Source organism: Atractosteus spatula, chromosome 20 (assembly GCF_055471065.1).
Source record: "Atractosteus spatula isolate fAtrSpa1 chromosome 20, fAtrSpa1.hap1, whole genome shotgun sequence".
Lineage (NCBI taxonomy): Eukaryota > Metazoa > Chordata > Actinopteri > Semionotiformes > Lepisosteidae > Atractosteus > Atractosteus spatula.
In genome coordinates, this window is record NC_142725.1 from 11,895,560 (window position 1) to 11,912,706 (window position 17,147).

At 44.3% G+C, this 17,147-nt stretch overlaps 1 protein-coding gene across 1 annotated transcript in view; it reads right to left on the reverse strand.

Annotated features, from left to right (window-relative positions):
• Window positions 1-2,141: 2,141 nt before the first annotated feature.
• Window positions 2,142-17,147, reverse strand: part of pax7a (paired box 7a) — an 81,502-nt gene continuing 66,496 nt past the window's right edge. Inside the window, exons 8-9 of the mRNA XM_088938020.1 lie at window positions 5,513-5,762; window positions 2,142-2,257 (exon numbers count right to left, since the gene is read on the reverse strand). Of these exons, the coding sequence (XP_088794146.1) occupies window positions 2,142-2,257; window positions 5,513-5,762 (366 nt within the window). The remainder of the gene's footprint in view (window positions 2,258-5,512; window positions 5,763-17,147) is intronic.

Sequence of the window (17,147 nt, forward strand, 5' to 3'; positions counted from 1 at the left end):
TTTTTTTTTCCCAAAAACATCAATACGACAAATTAAAAACAAAAAAAGAGGCAAATAAAAATATAAAAACAATATTAAGGAATGTAAATCAAAGATGCATTATAAAAGACTTCCACAGGTCTCTCGTTCAATCTACCACTGCACGTTTTTTTGTTTTAGTATAAAACATACTCTTTATAAACATACAATACACAATCTGCTTATGTCTACTGTACAATGAACTTTATATGTGACTAAATAGATTGTGCCCAAGATAAACTATAAGCGCTACACAAATGTTTGATATTCACTATTAACTTTTTCCGTTGTTTTTTTTTCTATAGGTCTATGAATGCATATTAACTGGAGTTCAAGATACAAGAGCTTTCTGTCAACCTGATACTAAAATGCTGGAAAACCCTACAGCAATGTACTTCAGATCAGATTGTTTTTGAGTCCCAATAGTACTCTTGGAGTTGGTTTCCTGATTAAAAAAAACTTCTGAATATCAGAGCAAAATTACTTTTTAATGGAACTACTATGATCAGAAAAGGGATCTAAAAAGGATTTAAATTACTTGTGTAATGTCCACAATACAAAGGCCATTTTAGGAATAAAACAGAATTTGAAAGCACAATTGCTTCGGCACTTGTGTAGATGTTACCTTTTCTCTGTCTACTTTTAAACACCAGGTGAAGATCAAAGGAAAAGATTCCTAATCAGCTTGTTGTTCAGCACTTGAGAACTAACATACTGCAATGCAGCCTTATCTATGGAGAAATCCTAGCCAATGAAAATATGATCATAACACACAGAGTATTCTGAGAATTTTAGTTGGCTAGGACCCCTCTCTCTGGACAGTGTCATTAAATTGGTCAAAACCTGAATCGGTTATGCTAGCAGTGTCATGGAATGTTTACTTTACAGAAAGGTCTTTCAGTTGGTAAAGGTTAATATCACATGAAGTATCATATTCTGGAATGTAAGACATGTTAGGAAGGAACTGGATGCAAACCCGTTTTAGGAACTATCTGATGAAAACCTTTGGTGGGTTTGTCATTATCCTGATGTCCCACTGAGTGCATACAGACATGCATACACAGGGGAACAAGCAGTGAGGGGTGCACCATAACACCCCAGCAGCAGGCTGAAGGGCTTTCACTTTGTCCTTCTTGAATTCAAATTTCTTCTGTTTTATAACTTCCGTTTCCTCCAACAGCCTTTTCTTGAAAAATGCCCTTGTCCCAGTTCCCCATGCCTAAGGGAGAGAGTTATTTTTCTGCGGAGGGCAACCCGCCACCACACTGTTTTAAAATTCCCCAATGAGCTGGGGAGCTAGACATCCCGCAGAGTGGCCAAGCCCTTTCGGAATGTCAAATTACAGATTACGATGGGAAGGTCAGATCATTGCTTTGTATCAAAGAGCTCAGAGAGCAGGCAGAGAGACAGCATCCTAAAATGTCCTCGGCTTCTGCTATTAGCCACACAAGTCTTCTCTCCCTCAGTCATCTGTTAGCATTTACAACAAGGTCGTATAAAGAAAAAAAAAATCTACAAATTAAAAAAAACATAATTACAATAATTATAATAATAACAACAATAATAATAATAACAATAATAATAACAATTAGAATTATAATGGCAATTACTAACAAACTACTATAAACAGCAAGGTCAAAATCTGGGGTGAGAAACAGCTTCAGACGTTGTCTTGTGTGCTAACTTTCCCCGCCAATGGGCAGTGCTTTTGATTTTTTCCGAGACAACAGACGGTCCTTTTCCTTGGATCGTCTGAAGTAGTGAATGGGTCTCTTTGTTGGTGATTAGAAGGGGTTAGGGGGTGTGAGGGGAGGGGGTGGGGTGGTGGGTGCGGGGGTGTTTGATTTTGGAGCTGCTGTTTTTTTAAGAATCTTCTCACCCTAACCAGCTACAGAATAGCTTCAGTTCTGTCCCACAAGTGACTTCAAACGCATTTACTCGCGTGGGGAAAACACCCCGAGCGCACGCGCACGCCGGACTCCGCCGGCCGCCGCTGGACTGGAGCGCAGATATCGGGGGATGAGAAAGTGAGGGTGGAGGTGGAAAGGGTGAGGTGGTGGGGGTGGGGGGGGGGTGGGGGGAGTGAGAGTGGCAGGGTGAAAGGGGACCGGGGGAGACCGGGTTCAGTAGGCCTGTCCCGTCTCCACCTGAAGAAGTCCCAGGACGGCCGAATGCTCCCCCAGCTTCATCCTCCTCTGCGTGGACAAGCTGACGTTCTTGGCCAGGTAGTCGACTGCAGCTGCGGGTCAAAACACATGCGGGACATGTCAGCAACTCGGGCCCCGAGCGGGGTTTGCGCGGATCAGTACAACGAGTCCGCAGGAGGACGAGGTGCTGAGACACATGGACACAACCCAGTACTGCGTGGAGGAGTCAGGTCAATAGGGTGTAAAACACCTCTAGGCGTTGCTGGTAAAACTACAAGGTTTTGTTTATTTTTTTATGGGCCACTTTATTTTATGGCCAATAAAAAGGATTCAGGTGACGGATCTTCAATTCATAGGCATAAAAGTGCTTAATGCTACGTCACGTCTGCAGTCAATCTCGGTCAGCATCCTCCTTCAGGCTCCTGCCACTGAGGCTAACAGTGACCCCAACAGTGACCACAGCAGTGAAAAAAATAATATTGTTCAAGCAGAGACGCGCGCTGAATCTTGTGAATGAACGTGCTACTGCTCCGAACAGGCTCCTCCTGTCTGCGGGTCTCCCTGAGGGACTGTGCTGTGCCACGGGCCCCAGCTCCAGCCCCACTCTTCCTGTCAACGCAGTGTCACTCCACCGGGTCCCCCTGGGCCTTCCTTCTCCTCAGCGCTGCTTATTAGACTTGTCAGTTCTATTTGCATTGCTTTTCACGCTTTCTTTCTGCCATCATCTCCATCATTAGGCGGCAGGGAGCTCTGAGAGTTGCAGGGCCTCCTCGTTTAGCCTCCATGGTTTCGGAGGGCCCTCGCGGAGCGGGGACTCACTTTCACAGGTGCACACAGACACCTGTACACACGCGTGTGCGCCCAGACAGATGGTCCAAACACGGGTGCACGCGTGCATGCATAGACACAGGCAGTGGTGCATACAATGGAAACAACAATAGCAATTACACAACTGTCATAAGTGCTTTCATTTATGCAAACCTCATCTGTATATATGACTGATAATGTGTGTTTCAGGGTCACTTGTGTGGTTGGGGTTCTAGTACTGTATCTACATTGTGCTGGCTACTGCATACCCAATGTGTTCAAGATGTTACATTTTTTTGTAAAAAATCAGAACATCTTTGTTTGATGTACTGTATGTGAACTAATGACCATTCCCCATTTAACAAATGAACTTTTTATTTTGCTTAAATCATAAGATTTTTAAAAGTGTGCTTTCAAGCAAAAACAAATGGTCGAGATGCTGATTTTGTTTTTCTTGGGAATTTATAGTATAATTTTTTTAATTCAAAATTCATCTTAAAAAAATTTTCAAGTGGGTTCAGACACTTGTACCATTAACACTTGTACCATCATTTGAACAGACAAACAGTTTTAATTGTGAGAATAAACAGTCAGAATCTATACTGACCAAACCCATAATACTGTAGAATTACTCAACTCTCCACACAACGTGCATGACTCTCCTTGGTGGACACTGGCCAGCTGTCAGATATACAGTACACCCTGCTCTTTACAGCATGGCCGGGCTCGGCTCTTGCTGGACCAGGGAGCTGGCAGCCGCGGAGCCTTGAGGCTGGCCCTGAGCAGAGGCAGGGGCTGGGAGAGGCTGGCCGGCTGGTCTTTGAAGCCCCTGCTCCACACACCGCAGTGTGACTAACTCAGCACCTGAGGGCTGCGCCCGTGATTGGAAATATCTGGTATCGGCATTCTGCAGGAGATCTTTATCAAGAGCACGTGTCCGCTCTCAGCCGCCTCCCCCCCTCCCCGGGCAAGGGCAGGGGTCAGGGGGCGCCCAGTCTTTCCCTGGGAGCTGAGGAGGCAGGTATCGATCAGCCAGGCGCCTCACAAGGTTTCAATTTAATGGCACAAGTTAAAGACATTAGAGGGGCTGAGTGTGGAAGAGCCGCAGCGAATGGGTTAGGGGGTCATGGGGACAAACCAAGGGCAAGCTGGAATGGGAAAGGTATTGGGAAACACCCTATAACCCCCCGTGCCCCTGCCCTCTCCCCTCCTGGCCTATACTGTATAGCGCTCTGACTCATAGCCATAACGTTATTCGATATTATTAAGATAGGATTTGACTTCACTTGGCTTTTAACCTTCCAGTATAATTCCGAGCACAAATAAAACGATCTCGGAAAGCTGCGTTGGAGACGAGGAGCTGGAGCAGAATGGAATGGCTAATCCTCAGGCTCCTGGAGCAGTCTCACTGCATAACGCTATCCCTTTTCAACCACAAGCAGGCAGCGGGGAACCAAACAGCGAGGAGGAGGAGGAGGAGTGGCGGGAGAAACTGTACTGTACGTATAGCCCAGCCCTGAGTGACAAGAGGTGCGCTGAAGTCGGAGAACGAGAGTCTGAACTGATTAGGGAGGAACTAACTCTGCAGGAGGACATAAATCATAACTTAAAAAAGAAAAAGAAAAACTATTGTACTGCATGTATAGAACTGCCGTGCTGCGGTTCTCAGCATAAGCTTGTTAAACTATAACCTTTGTCAATGTGTTCAGTCTTTCCACCTTTAATATCCCTCCCTGGGGACGGTTATTCGAACCGCTCATGATTCTCTCTTCCTTTGTTGGAAATGGAGACAGTTGTGTTTCAGCAGCTGGGATCCCTTCAGAAGAATTACCTGAAGACCCTGCCAACGCGCTGTCAAGATGACATTAAATAGCAGCGTGTCAAAGCTGGGCTGGGCTCTTGTAAAGAAAAGAGACTTGTCAGGAGGCTCACAGAACGGTAGGAGCTGCATACCTGTGGGTGGGTGGGCAAGCCTTCTGCAGAGAAGCCCTTGAAAGTGACAGCTGGCGCGGTGTTATAATCGCAGTTTTAGCATGATCACAAGCCAGCACTCTGAGAGACGATTTGCTTTTCACAGACGTTTACAGCTTAAATCCCAGGCAAGCCCAGTTCCATCACGAGACACTTTTAAAGAGTCTCCTACATTGTTTCACGGCAGAAGAATATCTTGTAAAATACTTGTTTTTTGTCTAATGATGTATTGCTATTATTAATAAATGTATTATTATTGCTAGTAATTCTCTTGCTAATAAAAGTCATTTTTTTGAAAATCCTGTATTTAATTAATCACATTAAAGTACAGTATCATATAACACCATGAAGAAGCATTCATTAAGCAGCCATGTGCAGAGCTGTGAGTTTGCCCTCTCTTTGCACACTGTCTGCCTGTTACATTGAGTGGCTGTAAATGTAGTGTGAGCGTCAGGCTTTATATAACAGTATGTCCACTTCTCCTGTTAAATGTATATGGTTTGAAGCAAAGGAGGCAATTGTGTCTATGTTTAAGAAATAGGGCAAGAGGCAGATTGCCTGGGACTCACTCTGGCCATACTGGCTATACTGGTAGCCAGCAGCAACAGGGTCCACGCTGTAGCTGGTGGTGCTGTACGTCGGTGGGCAGTAGGACTGAGAGGAGGGCAGGCTGTCCACACTCTTGATGGGGTCGGAGCGCTGGCTGCAGCTGGCTGAGATGGGGTTCGAGGACTCCAGGCTGCTGTGCAGGGGGGAGATGGAGAAGTCGTGCTGGGGCTGGGGTGGAACTGCGCTGGGATTACTCAGAATGCTCATCACCTGGGAGAGAGAAAGAGGGAGAAGCACAGAGAGTCAGAGTGCAGCTAACACAGAAATGTGCACAGGATGTTTAAAACGCTTTCAAAAACAGATTTTGAAGCAAGATTTTGCTTATTTCTCGTCTTACTGTTGGTTGTAAATGAGAGAAAAGAAAATTAGAAGTGATCATTTTTTATACAACAGGGACAACAATTCTAGTTCTTACACAACAAGGATATAAAGAAGATGGCCTTCAAAAATGTCATGACATTGCCCTGACATATCACTGCTCACATAGAAGAGCAAACCAGCACAGAAAAGCAGGATTCCGAATGAAGAAAGGGTCACGGGGGTTTCCACAGAATTTGAGTTAGTTAGCATAACTATGTATTCAGTTCCTTTTATGCATCCATGAAATGCACTTCTCTATGCAAGAATGTCAGTAGAAACTGTGGGATCCACCTGTCCCCAGCAATCGCACCTAGATCCCCTAGTGCATGTCTACAAACACTTTGCTGTGGCACACCTTACACAGTATTCTGTGCTTGCTGTGTAACACTCCTTCTTGGCACATGAAAATAATAGGAGATGCAATGGAGCTCTGTCCCAAACCTAAAGAGACATACTGCATTAAAAACTGCAGGCCACCTCATGAAAGATCCAGGAAACAACACTCCCCAAAAGTTATAAAGGGGTCGCATTTCATCTCCTGGGCACAAACCTTGCAAAAGAGCTTTCTTTCTCTCTGCGTTCACACACCTGAGTGCTCAGGACTGGCAGGGCAGGTGTAAACAGGCCCGGCTCCATGCAGCAGGGTGGAGCTGGAGCTCGGAGCATGATAATTAGGCAAGGGTGAGTGAGACAGGCCTGCTCCAGTTACAAATCAGCCAGCAGTGCCTGACAGCTCGTGTCCTGAGGCCTACATGAGAACACGCGCTCGGGGAATACATAATCTACTGCTCTCAGCCCTCAGAGCAGCTTGACAGTCATGAATAGTAATAATGTTTAAGATAATAAATGCTCACATCAGATCCCCTCTGAGATTAGGCCGCACACGTGTCGTGTCTTCTTCAAAATGGGGTTTCACATTCATACAGAGTGTTCTGACAGAACTATTCTTTTTTCACATATTATCATTACTCCAATTTACAGCAGCTCTAAACAGTCCTGGGTAAACTACAAACAGCATTTCTTATTCCTTACATCTTCTGCAAAATTCAGCCCAAAATCAAAATTAAAGACTCCGTCATAGATCTAATCATCAATAGCAGATCTGTATGTGATGTGTGGCCAGGCCTGTGCTACAGACATGAAGAATTAATGGAAAACATGGGACCGGGTCTTTCCCATAATTACCAGAGACAGTGAATTATTCTTCAGACCACCAGAAATCACAAAAAAGAAAAAAATAACACCGCAAAACATGTTTAAATTGTGCTTCACTACTCCAGGGTCTTTGTAGTCTCAGGCATCTGTTTATGAGGAGTTTGGATGTTGGCTAAGTGTGATTGGCTATTCCAAGTGCTTTCCACATGGCACTGTGAAGGACAGGCTCCAGAATAGGCTCCGTTGTGCTCTTACCCTCACCAAAATCAGTTTTATACTTCTGATGGATGGTAAAGTAATTGAAAACACTAGATGCACTGAAGATCACTAATACACACTCTTAGGGAAAATACCAAACAAAATCAAGAAATCTACCTTTACAGACAACATTAATGACTAAAATCTCTTTTTACATAGCACATGGCTGCAACTTTTCAACAAAGAGTCAGTATATATTAATGACTAGTATCTAATTTGCTTTGCTTGAGTAAAGAGTGGGGTTCATTAATGATTGCACTGGAAGAAATGCCTTCTTGTAGCAGAAACCATGGGGTTATACCATAGAGAAAACTGCGAGACAATTCCCAATCTTTTAAGGCAAGGTTCATGTTTGACATGTTTGTCCTTGCAGTCGTTGTTAAACGCCACACACACAGACAGGGACTGCTTGATATCACAGTTCTTTGTCCCACTTTGCTGTGGCAGGACCAGGGAAGCCGGGATGGAGGCAGGTCTGAGGCCCGCTGTGGAGAGCGGAGTGCAGGCTTCATGGGGCAGCGTGCCGAGGGAGAGCTGGCCCACACATGCTCCTCATTGACGGTCAACACAAAAGCATCCTCCCCAACATCAGGTTCACGTTCTGACTCGCCACGCTCAACTGACCTTTGGCCTTCCTCATACTCAGCCTGCTAAACCAATTAGCCCATCATGGCGCTGGTCAAAGAGTCAGGGTCCCATACAGACGTACCATTTTCCATGAAGATGGTGCCTTACTATGAGACTTCCTGCAGGAGAGATCACTGTGGAGGCAATGCCACAAACACAGCTAGAGCCAAGTCCTGATTCTTGTGTTCTGATGTTCTGCACATTTCATAATGTGCAGACATAATCAAACAAAAACCTTCTCATTTGTTTTGGAATATGACCCAGAACATATGCAGTACTTGGAATAGGACAAGTGCTTTGCTGTGTTTGATCTAGGTATATACCATGGTCATAAATCATCTGGAATTATCATATAATTTCATATATGAACTCAGATCCCCACCTCCTCACACTGATACATATGAATATTAATGGAGCACATAACAGGATCCATGATTTTTCTGTTTGAAAGTTGGCTCAACTATGAAATGAGGTTAATGCTTTGGATGTTTGATACACCCTACAAGCAAAACCACAAAGACGAAACCAGCACACAGGAGCAGGTTCTACAGGAGGTAAAGCTCTTCTTAATCTTGCAGACAACGTCATGAGACTGTAGGCCACACACTGGTTTATTTCACAGGGCGGACAGGGGTTCTTGAGGGAAAACAGATCTGGATTCCATTTAACTGTGGCTTTGTTTTAATTAAACACCCATTGCAGGCGCTCTTCTCAGACTTCTTAATGCAATTTTAATTGCAAGTCTGCACACTCCTTCACAGAATGGGACGAGCCAGTGTCCGGTCAGCACTGTTCATCAGCCCTCTGTCTTCCAGGCCCGTGCTAAACCAACACTAAAAACCCTCTGGTTCTGTGACACAAGGCGGCACAGCGGTTTATTTTCTGGAGCATCGCTTGTTGTGTTCAGAAACGCATCCTTAGTTTGAAAGTTTTTGCGGTGAGCGGGCTTCAAGATTCCTTACATTCTTTGCAGCCATGCAGCTTGAAAAATGAAAATAAAAATGCTTCCCCGCCTCAAGCACATTTCTATATGTATTTGATTTAATTGTATTGATTTAATAAGCATATCGGTAATAAAACAGCTGTATGCAGTACACAGCCCACACTTAAAGGGAACTGTGGCTCCACAGGGGTTTTGTTTTTAATCAGATGAGCGCAGGGCAAGCACACGGAAATGTCAAAGTGGAATATTGGGAGAGAGAGAGGAGGGGCAGGACGTCTATTCAGGCGGGTGGTTACCCGGCCCCTAGCCCCAGCGACCCATTATTGCTCTGAAAGTGGAATTATTCAAATCTCCAAATTTAGCATAACCTTATTGACATCAATTAAAGTGGCGAATTGAAAGTATTCCGGCGCGGCGAGAGGTAAAGCACGGCCTTTCGAGCGGCGTGTTGGGCCACTGGCCGCCCCCTTCTCCGCCACGCGGGGGGAAACGCCACGGCCCGCAGCTCCTCTGCCCGGCCATCCCAAGTTCAGTTTCCAGCGCACAACAATCAGGAAACTCAACGGCCCGCAGCAGGGGAAAAAAGGAGGGAAAAAAAAACAGCTTCTCTCTGCATTTTTCTCAGCCCCCTGTTAGCTAGGCAAACACACAAAAAATGGAACAAAAGACCAATGAGCAATTGTTAGAGAGCGGCGAGGCATGATTCAGAGTCAATGCTGTCATTTCTGGCTTGACAAGAACCATTTTTGACAAAAAAAAAAGTCAAGTGATGTTGCTGCATGGGGTGGGATGGTGGTGTAGCTATGACATGGGACTTTGATGAAAAAGTCTTACGAGTAATGCAGCACCAAGACTGGATATGAATATGAATATGGTAAAATTAGTCAAATGTAGCGGGACATTATATACAGTATGCATTTCTACTCCAATAGGATAAAAGTAAAACTACAAAAAATAAGAAGAAGAATATAATGTGTGTATTGCACCAAAACCTCTCTCAAAATCCACTGTGGACATTTTTGGTTATGTGGTCATTAAGATTCAAATCTTTGGTACTTGTTGTACAGGTCAACTTTAAAACAATATCATACAAACTTTATAAAACGCATTGCGGTTTGTCTTACCTCACATACTCAGGAAATTACTGAATTTACAAAGTTGTAAAACTGAGAATATATATATATAACATATCATAACACTGTGCTGTAACACGTATATTTTAAAAAGCCTTTCAAATTGACTGTGAGAGGGTCTCCTGTTTCAGGTCACTCGCCTCCTTTCCAAGAAGGACAGCCTGTGTGTTTTCTCTAGCTGTCCTTAAAGTTACTTTTGCTAACACAGGAAACAGCCATTTAACCTTCAGACGCCCTGCTTTGAACCACAAGAGACGGGGAACAACTAGTGCAGAAGACTTAAAGAGAAATAAGGCAGTTGGAATTTGAAGCCGGGCTCAGCTAGTATTTGTAATCTATTATTTCCTGCCGTATTACCATCACTAAATAAAAATCAATATTCTTTCCACATCTGTAACCTTTTTATCCGATACGGGTGGCGAGAGGAAACGCCGAAGTCTGCCAATCACCCAGACTGACAAACAACATCCCCGGGCTGTCTGATATCACATCCGAGTGACACAGAGAAAGCAGTTTCTGCAGCGTAACGCTTTAGAGCTGCGGCCAGTCGATAGCACACACTTAACTTTTTTTTCTGTCTTTTTAAACCCACTCTGCCACCTCCCCCTCTCTCTCCCCAACATGCGCACAGTAGCTCAATTTTCGTTTGTTGCGGGTTTGTGTGCGCGTTGGCAGTGTAGATAATGCATGCCAGGACCGAGTTTAAAGGACATTGCTCGGGGCACTCTCCGCTTCTCTCTCTACAGATAGATTACTTTATAAATAATAATAAAAAAAGTAATTAATTCTCTCAACTTCTGAGCACTCCGGCCCCGGGCAGCGTAAATGTAAAACTGTAAATTGATACAATGTGCATCCTTTCAGATAAATAAATAGCGCGTTCGCGACACAAAAAGAGCGGCTTTCATGCGATCCTAATTTCCTTAACTGTCAAATTATATTTTTTTGTCTGCTTAAATGTTTGACGTGACTCCCTTCTTTGTTGAGTTTCTTTGCCGAAAAACAACTCGACTCCCTCTCAGCTGGAACGAAGTTAAAATGTTAAACTGGCTCAGATGACAATGATTTAATAGTCTCTTTCTTTAAAAAAAAGGACAAATGAAGAGCTAATTTAACAGAGCTGGAACTAAAGACCCTTCACAGGAGGGGATTTAATGATCCGATGCAGTTTTTTTTCTCCAAATCTAAATTTTCTATTCTTTGCTTATACTCCGGACTAATAGTTAAAATTCCAGGTATAATAATAGTAATAATAACATCAGTCTTAATACAGGACACTTATTCACAACATATAAATAGCTGAAAAATAACTCGTGTTTTTCATACAAAAGATTTCTTTAGGGATAGAAGGCTGAGGGTTCAAGTCCTGGATGAAGTATTGTTTTTGTACCACTGAGCACAGCACTTTACTCAAACTGTCCCAGTAGATGCCCTGCTGTCTAAGTGAGCACTCTGCAGGCTGTCACTGTAATTCAGAAATTGTTTGCAATTGGTATTAGGTTAAATAAAGGATTGAATTAAAGATGTGGAAACAGACACTTTTAATACATTATTACTTGTAACCTCAATATATACAAAACGATAAACGTACAGCTCCTCCTTTTACCAATGAACTACCTGTTGTGAATCCCGTTTTAAAAATCATCAATTAGAAACACTAGTACAGGTTTAAAAGATATTGAATTACGTACTGTCCTTCATTCCAGACTTGTCCATTTCCTAGGCAAGACTGCCCTGTTAATGACTCTGCAAGGTGTGAAAATGCAGTGCAATAAATGGAATGCCTCTGTGTGTATAACTACGTAATGTAACACTTAATCGCCTCATTAAAAGCGGTTTATTAACACAAAAACAATGATTATGCCCAGCCTGATATAGGTTTCCCCCCTCCACACTAGAAGACAGAAGCTGGAAAGCAAGTCCACAGACAGGCACACTAGTGCACCCGTTGCAGTCCAGCCTGCTGCACTGACCCCACTACTCATTAACCGCGTCCCTCCTGCACACCCCACTAACAACAGCCTGAATGGGTCACTCCAGTGCTTGCGGTACAGAGCAGCTACAATCTGCCTCCTCCACTTGCTAACTCATCATCATCCATTTCTCTGGCTTTAGTAAAGGCTAAGCACAGGCTGGAGCGTGCGGGCGACCAAGGGGAAGAGAGAGACTTAGAGAGAGAGGCTTTGAGAAGTACAAAGGCTCATATAGGAGTGTTGAGGCCTGAGGGCCAGTCTGCCAGTGGTGCAGATAGGAGTCCTGTCTGTTTGCTTCCCAGCTCCAACACTTCACAGAACTGTTGTGCACACAGTCTCCTCCTAATCTGGTAAAGACTGGATTAGCTCCTGTGTCTCAGATAGCCCTTTATTTCACCCAAATTAAATGCCCTTAAGAGGTACCTTTAAGTTTGACAAAAGGTCAATGTGGGCAAAAAGAAATATATCTGGAAGCTATCTGTGAAGCGCAGAAAAATAAATATCTCACACCAACCAGATCTGGAAAGGAGATATTTCTCTATAAGTACTAATTGTTCGATTTTTCCCCTCAGTAAAAAAAAAAAAATGAGCATGTGTGCTGGTTTCTCCCCCCAAGAAGGGTGGTTTTTCTTTAGGATTTTTTTTAATAGGATAACAAAAAATAAATGACTAATCTGAATGAATACAGATAATACAAAATGAAAAATAATAAAAGTGTTTTTACCCATTGAGTCAGTATAGACAAAGAGTGTCACAAATCTCTTATATTGGCAAGTGGGAAAATAGAAACAAAGAAAGTTTCTATAAGAAATTCTCTTAAAAAAACCTGCATGTCGTCATACTGTCATATAAGTGTATCTTTTTAAAAAACACATTTTATGTAATAGATTTTGTCTCTGTCTTTTTCAAAGTCAATAAAAACTGCATGCTAGCATAAATTTAAAAACTATCTGCCGGTCATCAGTGAAGATGGTATAATCTTATTTTCCTGACGTCACAACGAAATAAGAAATAACGCCGAAATAATATTAATATCACGACCAGTTGTGACAAAATAAAAACAAACAAACAGGAAAAGTGATGCTTTGCTCCCAGCGCACTTCCGAAAGCCCGCGTTAACTTTCTGCTACTGCCTTCGGACCCGCGGTAATGTACGCCCTCAGCCTCGGCCTTGTGCAGGGAGCGCAGCTGAGACGTCCTAACACCGTGCCCTCCACCCTCCCCCAGCCAGCAAAGTGGAAAGCCTGACAGACAAACCGGGCACTCATCTGAAGAAAATAAAAAAACACACACCAAAATGACTATTTAAAAATAACGATCATTGCATAAATTTAATTAGCGCATTTTGTCACGGCGGAGGCAGCAACTTGTAATTAAGGGATCCATCCAGCAGGCAGTGTGTTTCTCCCTGCAGTTATTGCCCGGAATGGCAGGGAGCAGATGACAGAAATGATTTCCTATCCTGGCCGCATGTCACACCGCTAATTGGCCGCGACACGTTAATCGAAAGTGAAAAGTGGCATCCGCCAACGGAATGGGATAAGGAGACTAAGGAGGGGGGAGGGCGGGGAATTGGGGGAAGGAGAGAACAGTTTGGGAGAGGAGGAGGAAGGGGGGGGGGGTAGTTAATTGTTTCCAATTAGGTGTCTGATTGGCACTGACAGAAACTGGGCATTGACAAGCTGGGTACAGATGAGAGCGATTAGCCGGCAAAAAAACAAGCTGTCACTTCTCAGAGCATGTTAGCTATGTGAAATATTTTGCATATGGCTCTTTTAACCCTCGGCAGCTTGGTACACAGCCCCCTCCCGGGGCTCCCTCTGACTCTGGTGTGACACGAGTGTTAAAGTTTCCCTCTTCAAACAGAACCTGTGCAGCAGGAGAGGCAGATCGCTGACATGCGTCCACTGGGCCTGCTCTTGATGGAGACTGGCATGCCTGACGAGTCTTTCGGCACACGTTTTGTCAAAAAAGACCAAACTGACACTTTCGCAGGACTTTTTAAGTGGAGTCAGCGGTGCTACGTCAAGCAGAGCCAGAACACGCGATTACTGCTCCCTCACGACAGAGGCTGAGAATCTAGAAACCGGACTGGAAATCTAGAAACCGGACTCCATTCTTAGTCGCAGCTGTAGAAGGAGAGAAGATGGATCATAATGGCAAACTGGCCAGAGCAGGACATGAAGAAAGACAATTAGTAAACTGAATGAGATTGATCTTTGCATAGGCATAAGTCAACAGTCTGACTGCTACTCAGGTCCGAGACAAGAACTAATGTATTGTTTGAAGGCAAATAACATGTACACTAAGGCTAGGGCACCATGACACTATTGGTCAGATCAGAGTATTTTTAAGATGGATTTAATTTGTCATTATGAGACAAATAAACTCTGCACAATTAGTGAGGTAGCATCGACTCAAAATATGCTTTATAAAGGGGAAAATATATAAAGAGGAATTAAATCAATTACAATATCTTCAAAAAGCACAATTAAATACTCTCAAAGATGCCCCTGTTATCAAGCAATTCTGCAGGTCTTTAAGCAAGCTGCACCCGCACTTGACCAAAGCAAGAGGAAAAAAGTCCAACAACAAGGGGACTACACGGGCGCTAAAGCACCACACACCGATTCAGCGCAAGTTTTACAGATGTTATTTTAAAGAGCGAGTGTTTATATCGCTCCCTTGCCACGCTGTCATCAATCACTTTTTTTTTTTAACTGCCGCATAACCCTGCGATGCCCTCCTTCCTCCTCTCCAGCCATCCATCCGCCTCCGTGCTCCGGCTGCACAGCACACGTCGTGAAAACCAGCGCGCTCGGTCTTAAACGCGCCAGGCTGTTTGCCGGGGTCCTCTCGCTAACCAAAGGTTAATGCTCTCTATTGGGCTGCAATTGAAGAAAGTGCGCGGTGCAATCCGTTTATTTCGCACGGGTAATATGCCTGAGTTAACCGCGGGATGAATTCCGCCAGCAGAAACAACCCCCCCCCCCCCTCCACCTCCTGCAAGCCGTCCTAGTCTCTCCCCTTTCCCTCACTTCGTCCTGCTGCCGCCTCCAAATGAAATGCCAGGTTTTTAATGATTTCAGAAGAGCGGTTTGTGTGCGGTAAGGCCCGCAGTATTGTAGGCTAGCACCGAAAGTAATGCAAGGTGGATCACGGAATACGCAAAAGGAGGAGGAGGGGGGGGGGGTGAGTGTTGTTTGCTAAAAACAGCAGGGGACAGGCCGAGTGAAAAATGTCAGGTCAAATTGTTCTTGACAGTGTTAATATCTGCACCTCATACCGATAATTACATGTAAATAAATAGTGAAATAGCTCTCAGCTGGAGTCTGAGAGAGGAGAAGGCTGCTGTTTGTGCCAGCCAGCTGGGGACTCAACCAGATTTTTTATCATTATTTTATTGGCCGAGAGGGAGGGGGGAGCCAGGGAGTGTGAGAAAGAGAGGGAGAGAGAAATCCGTATTTGTAGCATGTAGATAGATAAAATTGACAACACTTTTGACTTAGCTCACTGACGGTTCTGTCAAGGGCAAGGTGTTAGAAGTTATTTCACAGACAAACCCCACATCATTATTTCATAGTTGGCCTTCTCTGTCAACCTAGAGGAGCTAATATCTAATTGTGGCTAAGCTACATGAGTTCAATTTTCATTTTTGTAAGCGATTTTAAAAACATACAGTATGCAGTGTCAGTCTAGCATTCTCTTTTTTTTCTTAAGGTCAGCTAACAAACTATTTTCAGCTGTTTCACAGAAGCTACCGCAGAGCTAAAGGGATAGGAGAAACAGTTAGCCCTACCAGGACTTCACCGATCAGTTCTCTTCAAACAGGGTTTGAAGGAAATTTATGAGTGATCAAAAACCTTTCAACATATCTCATAATCTAAGATAGGCACTGAAAAATGCAGGACACACGGTTTTCACTTGTCAGATACTGGTCAGCCCATGCTTGATAGCACCACGCCAAATCAAATATCCTTCTTCCTTACCCTGGCTGCTGGTGGCTGTGTATTGTTATTGTTAGGGTACAAGTGGGTGGTAGAGAAGTTCAGGGTGTTCGTTTCTGAAAGGGGTTCTGTGTTTCAGCTTTACAAGAGGATGTTCCATCCAGGGGTGGCAGCAGGACTGCTCTCTGCTTTCTGACCGGGTTGTGTGTTTGTGTGTGGGTGTGTGGGTGGGTGAATTGGATGTTGGGAGGCCTTCTGCACTTTCGCAGGGCCAAAGAATTAATCACCGCCTTGCACCTGTCAGAGTGGTATCTGGAACTAACAGGAAACACATGCAAACGGGCGACCTCCCAGCCCCAGCTACCAGGGAGGGTTCACAACATTACACCTCCCCCCCACTACCACCACCACCATCGCCACCCAGGATCTCCCCGTGTGGACACAGGCCTGCCCACTGTGGACTGTGCAGCTGGGCTGGCTCACAAGGCGTCTAGAAGCGTTTCACAGCAGGGAGCAACAGGTTGTCTCAAGGTCACTTCAAGCACCCTGAGGTTTCAATAATAGTAATAAAGAAAAGCAAGGCTTCAGTGTATTCTGAATGGTCAGACACTGCGTTTAAAGCTTGTGGGAATCACATTCGAGCTCTGTCTGCCTGCTGTGTCTTTTCATGTGACGCCTTTCTGAGACATACTGTACAGCGCCTGGCCCAGACCCTGGCTGTGGCTGTGCTGGTATCCGGCTTCATCTACACACCATCTTCTCTGGACTGAGGGCAGCGATGCAGAAACAGCCTGGATATACAGGACTAAGTGCTGCCAAAGATACTTTTTGTTAAAAAAAAGGACTGTTGTGATATTTATCGTTCTAAGAAGCTTTTGCTGTTAATGTATCTTACTATTTGGACAGCAACAGTGGTTGCGACTTGTGCTTTGGTCTTAACCTAGTGTCACTCCACGTGAGCTAAGAATGACCCGTTACTCAGTAAGTGACAGGTGGGCAACGTGAAGGCAAGGAAAGAAATATTAAGTTGACCACTAAACAAGTCTGTGCTTGATGTCCATATAGACCATATATAGAGTGGCTTTATTCTTCCCACATTACTCCTAAGCTACCACTGAGAGAGAGAGGCTCTTGTTGTGGCCCAATAAACAACCTGAAAACAACACAAACCAGAAGCAAGTTGTGAGAGAGAAGAGATA